The following is a 14,077-nucleotide window of genomic DNA, read 5'->3' on the forward strand; positions in this document are numbered from 1 at the left end:
GTTGAGTACGTAAAATATCACTACATACTTTATCAAATATTTCATCCAAACCCGCCAAAAAAGCATACACACGATCGATTTGAATCTCTTCCTGAAGTGTCTTAAGATCTGTAGCACATTCCATCTTAATTGGTCTCCGTTGATCTAACTCTTGCCATACGAACTTGAGGTCAGCGTAATACACATCAACCGGCCGGCCCTCTTAACGAAGTCTGAATGATTTGAGCTTCAATTCATAAATTTGAGAAATATCCGAACTATCATAATAGGTCAAAGCCACCTCTTCCCAAATTTCTTTAACCATACGTAGGTGAATAAAAAATCCCATGATAACAGGTTCCATGAAATTAATCAGCCAGCCTTTCATTATTGCATTCCCTGTCTCCCATGTCTCATATTTAACACTATCCGTAGCAAGTTCCTTGGTGCTCCCTGTCACGAAGCCTTTTCTACCACGTCCAGCAATGTGCATCTCCAATACCTTGGACAAAGAGGATAATTTGATCCATTCAACTTCGCGGTGCCTGGTACGGCTGATGCATCGTTCTAAATCACAATGGGACTCATTACCGGGTCGTTGGTTGGTATGTGGGAACCGCCTTCCAACTTCAAGGTTAAGTCATCTCCTATATTTGCCATCACGACTTACATAGAAGAAGGAAAGAATCACAACACCTAAGTTGTGCAATAAAACCTTCATGGCAGCAGCAAGACACTGCGCTGTAATACTAGGATATACAGCCTGATCGATTTCTGCAACAACAACGCAAGAACCAAGTCGACTGAACACAGCAGTGAAAGAAAAATATTGTTTTATAGTTTCTAGGATTACGGCAGCTTGGCTTTGATGCCAAATAGAATTTTACGGGGTAATTTTCATTTTATTACTTCATTGAAATATATACATATACAATCCTTGTTCCATAAGGAAACAAATAAAGGACACAAATCATATCCTACCTAATAAGGACTCCTAATATTTACAATATTTTACATTCCTTTTTTTTCCCTAAATACCGACTCACGTTTACAGAAACAACTATGAAGTAACCCTAATATTGGCTATTATATATGAAGGTTTAACACCCTTACAAGCATTTATGGTCTTGGTTGTATATAGGTATGTATAGTATATATAAATTTCCTTTCTGCTGGAAAATTTTTCAGTGAGCAAGTTTAAATGATGTAAATTAACCATCTAGATCGGAAGATGTAAAAAAATGTAAAACTTATAAATTTAAATTTATATCTATCAGTTGGACCCAAAATTACATCATTTCCTGAAAATAAACAGAATAATGTCTTTTTTACTATTCAAATTTGCAATTTTCATTGAGATCTTCCCAACGGGTGAAGACCTAGTCGGACAAATACGTTGTAATTAGATCCGAATAAGGTTCCACTACATTTCACCATAAAAGAAAACAAAAAGTCCATTTCAATCGCATGAAGAACTGTAGACTTTGATTCTTTTATACATATAAATATATTGTGGGATCAATTTCAGATTTTATTTTAATAAACCCAACTGTGTACATATATATATATATATATATATATAGTTATATTGTTATTCTTTATTTAAAGATCATTTTTACAAAAAAAAAAAAAAAAAAAAAGAAGAAATCAAATTAAAACTATTAAACCATTTAGTGATAGCCAAAAAAAAAAAAAAAGAAAAGAAAAGACAAACATGGAATATCTAAAAAAAAAGAGAAAACTTGATGTGAGTCCAACTTTTTAAGGCATAATTAAGAATAATCTACTTCATTTAAATAAGTTCATTCTCTTAAGTTTTAGATTATTTCTTTAATGATAAGAATTATAATATCCCTAACGAGACTTGGGATGAGCAGGATAGGGAGGCTCGGGAGGAACTTGGAGCCAAGGAGCTCTCGAAGAAAGAGGTGTTTCAAGATGGAGGTGGCGAGGGGGATAATGCAGGGTCCCGAATGTTGTTGGGTGGTGTTTTTCCACTAGAGGATCCCTTCCGATGGTTTGGGCCTTTCTCAAATGATGTGAGGGTGGTGCATTACTTGGGGAAGTTCCTAACCCAAGGGGGCTCGTTACCTTGGAGTTAGGAGAACGGTTGGTAGTGGGCAATAAAAGGTGCAGAGATAGGGATTCTCATTCTAGAGACGAGGTTCCTATTGGTTCTAAGAAGAGGTGCTCTAGTTCATCAGTGGGGTTTGTCGGTTAACAACCCCACCGTTCACAGTGAATTGCCTAAGTTGGAACTGCCAGGGGTTGGGGGACTCTTGTGCAGTTCAAGTGTTGCTGGAAATTATCCAGCGATGACATCCCGTTTCGGTCTTCCTTTGTGAAACCAAATGTAGTTCTCAAGTTATGGAGATTAAGAGAAGTGGATTGGGGTTCCAAAATTCAGTTACGATGGCTAGTAATGGAAGGTCAGAAAGTCTTTGCTTGCTTTGGAAGGAGGAAGTCGAGTTGGTGGTTCGGTCTTTATCCCCAAATCATATTGATGTTGAGTGTAGGTTTGGAGGGGCCTCGGGTTGGTGGTGGTTCACGGGGTTCTATGGGTATCCGAACACTGCTGATCGCCATCTGTCCTGGGTGTTATTGGCTACATTAAGTCAACAATACTCACTTCTATGGTTGTGTGTAGGAGATTTTAATGAGGTGCTCAGTGGTTCGGAGCAGCTTGGAGGGGCGGGACGGAGGGAGAGTCAAATGCATGGTTTTCCTGAAGTAGTGCACGAGTGCCAGTTGGTGGATCTAGGGTTTGTTGGTAGTGATTACACGTGGATGGTTAATAGAAAGGATAAGGTGCATTGTCGTCTAGATCGTGAACTTGCCACACAATCCTGGATCAGTTTGTTTCTATGCTCTCGGGTTTGTCAACTTAATCCATCCAAATCGGATCATTTACCTATTATGGTGGAGATTCGAGACTCGGTGGATGGTGTTTCTTGGAAGCCTCATCGATTCCACTTTGAGGAGATGTGGTTGCTTCAAGCTAGTTATGAAGAAACTATAACGACTATGTGGAATGTGCAGTGAAGGGGAGACAACCTTAATGCGGGTTTGTGACAAGATTAGAGCCACTAGGGTGGCTTTGCTCGAATGACATCACTCTATTTTTGGGAATACTAAATTAGAGATTGCGAAGGTAAAGGACAAACTGGGCGTGCTATTCGAATATCTTCCATCGTTGAACCTTATTGAACATCGATGAGTGTTAATGCATGAGCTTGATACTTTGCTTGGCTGAGAAGAAATGTATTGGAGACAGAAGGCGCGGACCCAGTGGCTCAAGGAAGGGATTGAAATACGAAGTTTTTCCATACTTGTGCTTCAAATAGACAGAGGAAGAATACAATAAAGGGGTTATAGGGGGAGGATGAGGTGTGGTATGATTCACAGGAAGGGATAAAAGACATGGTGGTGAGCTACTTTTAGAGGATTTTTAAGACACAATGAGTTCTTAATAATGCGTTACAGGAGGTACTGGGGGCAGTTTCACGTCGTGTTACCCTAGAGATGAATAATTTATTGTTACAGCCATATTCTGCTGAGGAAATTAAAGTGGTTGTGTTCCAAAGGCACCCATCCAAATCTGCAGGGCCAGATGGTATGTCCCCACTCTGTTATCAACAATTTTGGCATATGGTTGTGTTGGATGTTGTCGAGGCGGTTCGGTATTTCTTGCAGTCTGGGTATTTTGGCAAGGAAATGTGTTTTACCTATGTGGTGTTGGTTCCTAAAGTTAATTAGCCATATGATTTGTCTCAGCTACGCCCTATTAGTTTGTGTAACGTGCTTTATGAAATTGGAGCTAAAGTGATTGCAAATCACCTTAAGGGTATAATGGTCACGCTAATCTCGCCAAATCAGAGGGCTTTTGTGCCAGTAACGCTTATCTTTGGTGATGGCGGAAATTGGACATTTATTTCAAAATAAGAGAAATGGTCATGATGCCTTCCTTGCACTTAAACTTGATCTTAGTAAAACATATGATCGGGTTCAATGGAGATTCCTAGAGGTTATGATGGAGAAGTTGAGATTTGTTGGCGAATGGATTAAGATGGTGATGGCTTATGTTACATCCCTGTCGTACTCCTTCTTGGTCAATGGTTAGCCATGTGGTTATATATTGCCGACCCAGGGACTCCAGCAAGGAAATCCATTGTCATTATATTTATTCCTATTGTGTGTTGAAGGTTTATCAGCGCTTACTACGAAAGAGGAGCAAGATGGGGCTTTGAGTGGCATTTGGTTGTGTGGTGATGCTCTTATAATTCATAACCTTCTGTTTGCGGATGATAGTTTCCTTTTTGGAAAAGCAAATGTGGATGAATGTGTGGTGATTCCACAAATCCTTAATATTTACTCTCAGGAATCGCTGCAGTCGATAAAATTTGGCAAGAGTAGTGTTGCTTTTAGTGCAAATATAAGTTCATATGATCAAGGAATGTTAGCATGTTTTTTGGGGGTTCAGTTGGTGGAGCGGCATAAGGGATACCTGGGCTTGCCGACTTGTGTGGGGAAGAATAAAAGCAAACGTTTTCGTATATCAAGGAGAGAGTGGTGTAGCACTTGAATGGGTGGAAGGGCAAGCTTCTAAGCCATGCAGGGAAAGAACTTCTTATAAAGGTGGTTGCCTAATCTCTTCCTACTTATGCCATGAATTGTTTTATGCTCCCGAAGACTTTTTGTGATGAGTTGCATCAACTTATGGCACAGTTTTGGTGGGGGAATGGATCAGAAGATAGGAAAATTCATTGGCGTCCTTGGGATAAGATGTGTAAACCTAAAGGTGAAGGTGGGTTAGGCTTCCATGACTTCTATGCGTTTAATATGGTGGTGTTGGCAAAGCAAGGGTGAAGGGTCATTCACCATCCCTCATCACTAATAACACAAATCTTTAAGGCAAGGTACTTCCCAATTTCTTCATTTTGGGAAGTGGAGGCTCCCCCATCGTCATCGTTTTGCTAGCAAACCATTGTTAGGGCTCGAGAATTATTAGTAAGGGGTCGAGGTGGATGGTAGGAGACGGGCGTCAGATTCAGGTTTGGACGGATAGGTGGTTACCGAAACCTAACACTTTCAAGGTCCTCTTAGTGCCTCATCCAGAGCAGGTTCATATGAAAGTTGAGGAGTTAATTGATACTTCCACAAGGGCGTGGGGTACCAATTTGCTATCGGAATTATTTAGCCCGAAAAATGTATCTCTTATTCTTTCTCTCCCGCTTAGCTTTCGTGCTCCGAAGGACAAGTTGGTTTGGCACTATGACGAACATGGACGTTTCTCCGTCAAGAGTGGGTATTAGGTGGCTCGGCAATGGCTACAGTCTACAGATAGTTGTGCTTTCTCTTCTTCCAATGCTAGTGGTTATGCGAAACTGTGGAAGCATCTTTGGAAGGCTAATATCCCACCTAAAGTGAAAAACTTCACTTGGAGGGTTTGTCACAACATTTTTCCCACTAAAGTGAATCTTAAGAGGAAAGGTGTGAGGGTGGAGCCAAAGTGTAGGATATATCAGGGAGAGCAGGAGGTTGCGAAACATGTCATTTTTACTTGTTCATTTGCCAAAGTAGTATGGTTTAGTTCTCCGTTAGGTCTGAGAGGGTTTGGGAGCTCTTGTTTTCTGTTAAAAGAATGGATGTTAGAGGTGCTTGAACGGAGGGAGGTGGATTTTGAGTTGGCATGCATGATGTTGTGGCGTATTTGGCAGGAAAGGAATGCACGAGTGTGGAAGGGATCCAACATCCCACCCATAGTTGTTTGGTAGCGGGTGTTATCATGGTTGTTGGCGTTTTAGGAGGCTAATACGAAAAAACAACTAGGACAAAGGGTCTCTCTTCCCCATGGTGGACTCCCCCTTCCCAATGGTAGGTTAAGCTCAACACTGACGGGGTGCTAAGAGATCGAGATAAGCTCGGTGGGGTGGGGGTGGTGATTCGGGGAGGACACTTGATGGCAGGGGTGCAACAGTACCTGAGCATTGTCTCGGTTCCGATCCTTAAGATGTATTCAATTAGGTTTGGTTTGTAGTTGGCTCAATAGCAAGGTTTCTAACAGGTGGTTGTGGAGAGCGACTGTTTGAAGGTCATTACAACACTCAATCATACTCTTTCTGACGTCTCAGCTAGCATCCAATTTCCCTATGGTGAGATTTATCCATGTTAACCGCTTATGTAATGGTGTTGCACACTATCTTGCCAAGTTTGCTTTGTCTAGTGGCAATAACTTAGTTTGGTTTGAGCAGCCTCTTATCATTATTCAGAAGCTTCTCTTCCAAGATTTATGTACTCTTCATGAGTGTGATTAATGAATATATTGCTTTCTATTCAAAAAAAAAAAAAAAAGGACTTATAATAAAAATTGAATTTTTTTCTTAATTATCTCTTTAATTTTTTTCTTTTTTTCTTTTTTGTTATTTCTTGTTCTTCTTGCTCTAAACCTATTCATAGATTTAATTTTTATAATCAACCTATAGTATATGTTAATCGTATTTATGTATACATATATGCTAGATTTTGTTTTATAATCAACACGCATCACAGATTAATGTGTCTAGCTTGTAAGTATATTATGTTTTTATTCCTTTTAGTTAATTATTAGATTATATCAGTTTTGTAGGTAGACATCTTTTCTCTTCATATATAGTAGGTAGTTACCAGATAATACTTTAATTTCAAAAGCTGAATAAATGATACAAAAATTAAAATATTAAAACATTTTTAATTGGAAGGACAAAATTGGAATCAAGGCATGTAATTGAATAACTGGACTCAATCTAAAAACAACCTATGTTTCTGGACCTAGATCCAAAATACCCAAAAAAAAAAAAAACAGACAAAAATTAAATCACGAGGCTTTGAATTTTAGAAAAAAATTGCAATATCGTTAGGGGAAGACCAAAAGACAACCAAACAGTTCGAGAATCCGAAAGTACATTCTAGAGGATAAATTTTTCATTATGACGGGAACACAAGTGGTATACCACGTGTTTTAATAGAAGTGAAAATTTTTATTTTTTAAATTATTAACTTTTTAATTTACATATCTTACCATTTGTATAATGACACGTAGTATACCATCCGGTATATTATTACACTAAAAAAATCTCCCGCAGAGTGGTCCGAGTGGGCATAAAGAGAATCCCTCGTATCAACTTATTTGAGGAACCCTTAAAAGATCATCACACACACCCACCCGCCCCCGCCCCAACGCATTCACCTTTCACAGACGATGAATATCTTGGCATAATGGATCTGAAGATATGACTATCACCTTCTTTCACTAAAGCTCGCCCTTTTTTTAAATAAAGTTTAAATTTACATATGTTGACAATGTTTGTTGTACTCTAATAACAATGTGTTGAGATTTAATTTTTTTTTTTTTTTTCATTAGCGTCCAGTGTAATGCTTTGAAATTGATCATGTATGTAATCAATATTCCTTGCATTATTGTCCAAGCTAATTAAAATTATTACCCATGCATTTAAAACCATACGTGAAGTCTGGTCTCTCATTTGGCTAGAATGATCTCATTGATGCAAATATGTGAAAACTAATTAAGGTTGGGCCACTTTGCTGGATTGAAGCATGGTTATGGGACGACAATTAAGATATGACCAGATACTTCAATTCCCAAATAATCTAATCAACTATTAGTGTTTTAAACGATCAAATCAATTTACTTAATCTCGTATTAGCCATTGCTGGCTAGCTAGCAAAAAACGCATGATGAAAAGGACTGTTGTTAAACATGAACACAGATAGAATGATGAAGAGGGAAATAATTAAAGAACATGTGATAGTAGCCACGTGGTTTGTAGTAGAGAGGGGGTTATTAGGGCACGTGAAACTCTCGTTTAAGTCCCCCCCAACCACACGCAGCGAGCTCTCTGTAAGCAAGATATACATTTACAGTTGGGGGACCATGAGAGACGTAGTCCATGCCGACAACTAACATGATGCTCACGTTAGACCATTCCAGGAGACATTGCCATGGACCATTTGCCCCCTTTTCTTCAATTACGTAGGTCCCTTAATTAATTCATAATTCCTCGTTCATATATTGATTAGGAGTCCCTGTTCTCGTTAACTCTAATGTCCAAAAAAACCATGGTCATTCACTGTTCAATATTAACCTAACCGCAGAAAAAAAAAAGTACAATTGAATTAAGATCAAATGGTGAGTGACTAGAACATGTTTAGTGTATTGGTTAGTTACACTCCAATCCAATTTACATTTGTTAATTTGTATATATATGCATACATTTTGTTATATATTCTAATTTTATAATATTAACCGTTTGAAGGTCAACGAAAGCTATGGATACCGGCCATTTCACTACAAGAAGCAGAATGTAAATTCAACCCTATTGCGTGCGAGTGGAGATCACATTCACGTCCACACATTCATGAATAACCCTCCTCGTATGTATCTTAGTTACAGCGTATTCAGATATAGATTCAGAGACTCATAGATTCATGAATCCTCCATATATATCTTAATTATAACATATATATAGTTAGGTAATTCCGTCGGATTTAAATTAAGCTATATATATGGTTCTCTTCTCCCATACACGGACGTACGTGTTCATACTCTTCCCCTGCATACGCATGCAATTTGACATATGACAATGAAGTACTGGCTCACTAATTCCCTTAGGCGCACCAGCTCCTCTCCACCTATTGAAGTCTTGAATCAATCCCGGTCGATGGAGTGAAGCTGGATGAAGAACATGACTCGACTTCCTGAACCCGTCTCGCTCTAGGCCGCATAATTCATTGCCCTTCCTTCACCCAACCTTGTCCATCAGCACCTGGAGAGACACCTCTAGATCCAGTGTTAGCTCCTCTATAGGCATGTCAGGATGATTCTGGGAGAGATTGGCGATGTACTCATCCTTCTTCTATACCATAGAAACCTATAAAAAAACAAAAGAATACAAAGTTAGATTATCAATTATAATTAAAACCATGATTATTGTAATGAAATTATAAATAAAAAATATGAAAATACACTTACGTAAATTTTCGTCCGCAACCTCATTGCCATGATTAGCGTGGCTCTCCCCCCAAATCACCGGCACCAAGAACTTCTCCCCAGCCTCCCGCCGACCCAGCAAGGTAGGGGGTCGAGAACCAAAATGGTGATCGTACGACTTCTTGTCTTGGTTTTCTATATTTGTCGCCGATTTTTTCTATCCATTACAAAATATTTGTTTAACTTGAGTAAAAAAATTACATTAAAATAAAAACTAAAATATTTGTTTAACTAAAGTAAAAAATTATAAAAAATAAATAAAAATAAAAACTATATTTCATTACTTGATACTTTTTCACTCTTAAAATTTATTTTGAAACGAGCCTTGAATGGGCAATTTATTTACAGAAATTAAATGTTTTAAAATTGAAAACGAAGGATGACCTAACCTACTATGCCACAAGGCATCAGTTACACGTTCACCTAAGAAAGCAAAAACACCATGGGTTTGATGAGAGGGGTGATTAGAACACGGGTAGAGTCCATTGTTACTCCGGCCTTGTAAAAGGATCCTCCCCGTCCGTGAATCCTGCACACGATAAAAATGGGGATGGAAAGTAAAGAAGCAGTTATTATCATCCGAAAAACGGTTCAAAGAAATCACATTAGTTGAGGCTTGGGGACAATAGAGGGTGTTAGGCAAACGAAAAGAAGCATATTTAGTTCGAAGGTATGAGTCACCAATTTTTGAGATGTTCAAACCTGGACCACCATGCACACCACGAATTTGATCGGTGCCATGATACTCACGAGGATTTTGGAGTTGGTTGACATCATTGGTTATGTGAGAATTTGCGCCGGAGTCAAAACGCCATTGCTGGACAGAGGGTGCAGCGGCGGAAGCACGGGAAGATGGTGCAGCTGTGTAGGCTTGAAGACGAGAGGAGGGAACCCGACCTTCGTAGGACATATTGAGACGATTGAAGCAATCAATAGCCGAGTGCCCAAAGCGTTGACAAATCTGACATTGAATACGCCCAGAGGAGGAAAAAACAGGCAAGGAACCATGAGATGTGCTGGAGCCAGGTGCTGGACCAAGAAGTCCATTGTAGGAAGAAGATGACCCGCGGGAAGGGGCTGCAGAGGTGGATGTTGCAGGGGCAGCAGAACCGGAGTCATGAGCAGCCAAATTTGGGCGTGAGAAGTTACCAGCACCACCACGGAAGAAGCTTCCACCACGTCCACCACGAAAAGAATTACCACGGCCACGGAAGCCACCGCGACCGCCACGGACAGCAGCAAAAGCAGAGGTGCCGCTATCAGAGGGAAGAGAAAAGGCGTTGTAAGGTTGCTCGGCACTCAGTAATAATGCTTCCAATGAATTGTAGGTGATGGGAGTGTCACGAGCCTGTGCGGAAGCAACAGTGGTCTCATATTGTGGACCTACTTTACTCATAATAATGGCAACTAAGTCGGATTCAGAGACTGGGGCGCCAGAAAGAGCAAGGTTGTCGGCGATGGCGTTGACTTGGTCGAGATAGTCATCGATAGAAAGATTACCACGAGCAGTATTCATCAATTCTGTATGCATTTGGATAATACGATTTTGAGACGTAGAAGCATATCGTTCTTGAAGAGACGACCAGGCAGAAGCCGAATCAATTTTGTTGACGATTGTAGCAAGAACCTTGGGAGTAAGGGAACTCGTAATCCAAGAAAGGATCATCTGATCAGTCTGTATCCATTCAGCATATAATGGATTGACCTTGTCTATGAGTTTACCATTGTCATCAAGAAGAAAAGCAGATGGGCAGTGATTTTCACCAGTAACATAAGATAGTAAGTTGCGGCTGCACAGCAAGGGAAGGAACTGAGCACGCCAGAGAGGGTAGTTGTTGCGGTCGAGCTTGATGGTGAGAAAATTCATGACAGAGGGAGCAGCAGTAGCAGAGGAAGAAGACGCCATAACTGTAGAAGACTGAGAAGAAAAGAAAGAAAAAAAAAATTATAATATGAACCTTTGTCGTGAGACGCTGGCTCGTGATACCATGAAAGATAGTAATTATAAATCTCAACTCAATAATCGAGTGAGCGTCGTGCATTAATATTTATAGGATTACAAGTCATACATATGTAGAACTAGGATTACAAGTAGTTGAATCAGGACAAAACATGATCTGCAACAATCGGTGCAGCAAGCGGTGAGGATTCCGTGTTGGACTGGGATTTCGTGTTAGACTGGAATTCTATTTGTGCAACAGACATAGACTGAGTTGGAGTCGGTTTATCAATACCCTCTCCAATAACTCCTGGGGAGGGTCTACAAGTGCTGCCTTAGGCGTCAGACAAGTCTCGTAGTACTTGTGGAGCTCATCTTTCATTCCTTGAATCGACTTCTCTAGACTCGGTCGATGAAATCCACACAAGCTTTATCATGCTCGTTCTACTTAAAGTTGGACTACAATTTTCAAAATCAAAATCAAAGAGTTGGTTTAAAATGACAAAAAATAAATTTTAAAAAAATATTATTAAATTGAACAAGTATTTGTACATTTATCGAAAGCTGGCGGTTCATCTCGGCACGAATCGACGCCCTATGCGTAATCCAGAAATCAGCGTCTATAAGGCATTTGTTGCAGATGAGGGTACCGTAGTCATGAGTCAACAAACTATTGAAATTGGCACACATTCGGCGGTGGTTGGGGGTATACAATCCGGATCCTTTGCGGAGTGGTCCGACTGATCAAATTTGTCTTTAAGGACGACAAATGCCCCAAGTGTTCTAACTCTTAAGGATGGTAGGGAGGTGTCTTTCCTTATCCATTGCCTTCACGGAGGTCGATCCAGCTTCTAAGCTGCCCTTAGAAAGCTGAGATGTGACCAAGATGGGTGGTGGGAGTGGCTGGTTACGAAGACTACTGTGGAGTCACCTAGCAGATCGGGCTGGCTGGGGCAATGACACTGACGAACTGGTGTCGGTGGATGACTTGGTAGTCGCGGCCTAGGTCCCATTAGCCCTCACAGTGGCACTGGGGACCGACCGCTCACTCTAAGAGAAAGTGAAAGCAGAACAGTGAACACTCGTGATCTATCGAGGATCCATCTATCAAAAAACCATTTCAAAACCATGTCAAATAATTACAAGAAGAAGGCTCTTCAGAGAGCTCGAGTAAGGCTGAAAGCCGCTAGACAAAGCATGACAACAAGGAATAAGGAACAAGGCTCTATACAAAACACAAACCCTAAGGAAGAAAGTGGCAGCTACAACTCACACATATGATTGCTGAGTTGTATAAGCAACTTGTAACCTATATGCATCACATTCAATTCACTATCAATTCACTTTCAACCTATATGCATGACTTTCAATTCACTATCAATTCACATTCAACCTATATGCATGACTTTCAACTTGTAACCTATATGCATCACTTACAATTTATCAGGGTTAGAAATTCATAAATCAAACTGAAAATTTGATATTACCCCTTGAAACTATATTTTCCTCTACTAAAACCCATCTCCTTTTGTTTTCTTGAATAAAGCCCATTGACTAGCCTCCAATTAAACAAATTCTTTAATTAAGTTTGACTTTTCAAATTGTGTATTTTTCGAATGCCTAAACTACCCCTATTAATACTTGGATGAGGTTTTTGGATCAGTTACTTGTTATATTCATTTAATTAATTTTATATATTTTACAAAATAATTCATGCCATTCATTGTATATTCAATGTATTAACTTTCAAATTGTTATAACGTGCCAATTGAAAAATAATAATACTAATTTCATAATTTTGTGCTTTACATATATAACTTAATTTACCTACCAACACAACAATAAACCTAAAACAGCTTCGGCTAATATTCCAATCCCTAATACACAAAACAAAAGCTATATGTTCCACACAATTCTTACCTACAAAATAGTCTAATTTACCTATTACATCAAACCAAAATTTAAAGGGTCTAGTTTACTTTCAAAATGGTCTAATTTACCTACATGATTTAAGTGCATTAGATTAAAAGTTTATTTAATTGCCTACAAGCACAAACCCACAACATTCGAACATTATCTAATATCACTATTTTTTTTTTGGAATAGGTAAATTAATTTAAATGTAGGTAAATTAGTATAATATTAACAAGTAGGTAAATTAGTATAATATTAATAAGTAGGTAAATTAATTTAAATGTAGGTAAATTAGTATAATATTTTATAAGTAGGTAAATTAATTTAAATGTTGGTAAATTAGTATAATATTTGTATGTAGGTAATTACATGATTCAAAATGCAGGTTTATTAGTACAATATTTTATAAGTAGGTAAATTAATTTGTATGTAGGTAATTACATAATTCAAACAATATTATTTTTTCCATACAAGATTGTCTTTCTCTTTTAAATTTGGTAAATTAATTTATATATGTTGCTAATATTTATTATACAAGAAAGGTAAAATATCCATATGGATTTAATTGCTCATCATAATTATGATGAGTAATAACATTTATTGACCAAATTAGTATTCTATGGCATAAGTTGTAATTGTATTGTAATAGTTGGTCATATATTTGTCTACATGGTAGGCTATTTGAAATTTGGGTTTTATTTGATTGTTTAAATTTAGATGGGTTTTTATTTGGAAAATAGGAGTTTCAAGGGTCTATATCTAAAGAACCCTAAATCAAATTTTCAAATCCACAAATCCACAAACCCATGATTCACAAACAAATTAACAAATCCAACCTATATCCACAAGTAGCACCCCTGATTCACAAATTCACAAATCCATAAATGCATCCATGATTCACAATTCCACAACCCAATTCATAAATTCACATATGGAATATACACGAACATCCTAAATCCACATATTTATCTAAAATTCACAAATTCATACAAATCCACAAATCCATCTCAATTTCTTAAATCCAAAAACAAATTCACAAATGTAAATGAAATTAAAACTTACAGTGACAAAGAGATTAATAGGGAGGTTCATCAGGGATTCTGAGTTTAAGAGATAGCATCATGACGGTTGAGACCACTGAGTGAGATGAAAAGGATATAGGTTTAAGGGGGAAAATACTGAGAGAGATTGAAAGAGTA

The 14,077-nt window shown here is 38.4% G+C and overlaps 1 protein-coding gene and 1 long non-coding RNA gene across 2 annotated transcripts; both read right to left on the bottom strand.

The window, feature by feature from the left end:
- Positions 1 to 8,460: 8,460 nt before the first annotated feature.
- Positions 8,461 to 9,689, bottom strand: LOC125476255. The gene is made up of 2 exons (XR_007257558.1): positions 9,008 to 9,689; positions 8,461 to 8,906 (listed from the first exon to the last, which is right to left on the bottom strand). It is a non-coding gene; the product is annotated as an uncharacterized LOC125476255 (long non-coding RNA).
- A 13-nt stretch (positions 9,690 to 9,702) lies between these two features.
- Positions 9,703 to 10,931, bottom strand: LOC103931416. Its single transcript, XM_048582093.1, has 2 exons — positions 9,838 to 10,931; positions 9,703 to 9,727 (listed from the first exon to the last, which is right to left on the bottom strand). Exons 1-2 carry the CDS (start codon positions 10,929 to 10,931, stop codon positions 9,703 to 9,705), a joined length of 1,119 nt encoding a protein of 372 aa, XP_048438050.1.
- Positions 10,932 to 14,077: the final 3,146 nt, after the last annotated feature.

Source organism: the organism of the source record quoted next, unplaced genomic scaffold (genome assembly GCF_019419815.1).
Source record: "Pyrus x bretschneideri cultivar Hongxiangsu unplaced genomic scaffold, Pyrus_bretschneideri_v1 Contig18, whole genome shotgun sequence".
Lineage (NCBI taxonomy): Eukaryota > Viridiplantae > Streptophyta > Magnoliopsida > Rosales > Rosaceae > Pyrus > Pyrus x bretschneideri.

Coding starts and splice junctions, on each gene's coding strand:
- LOC103931416 (XM_048582093.1), bottom strand. CDS start 10,931: ATGGCGTCTTCTTCCTCTGCTACTGCTGCTCCCTCTGTCATGAATTTT. Junction 9,728..9,837: donor GCACCCTCTGTCCAGCAATG/GCGTTTTGACTC, acceptor ATGGTGGTCCAG/GTTTGAACATCTCAAAAATT.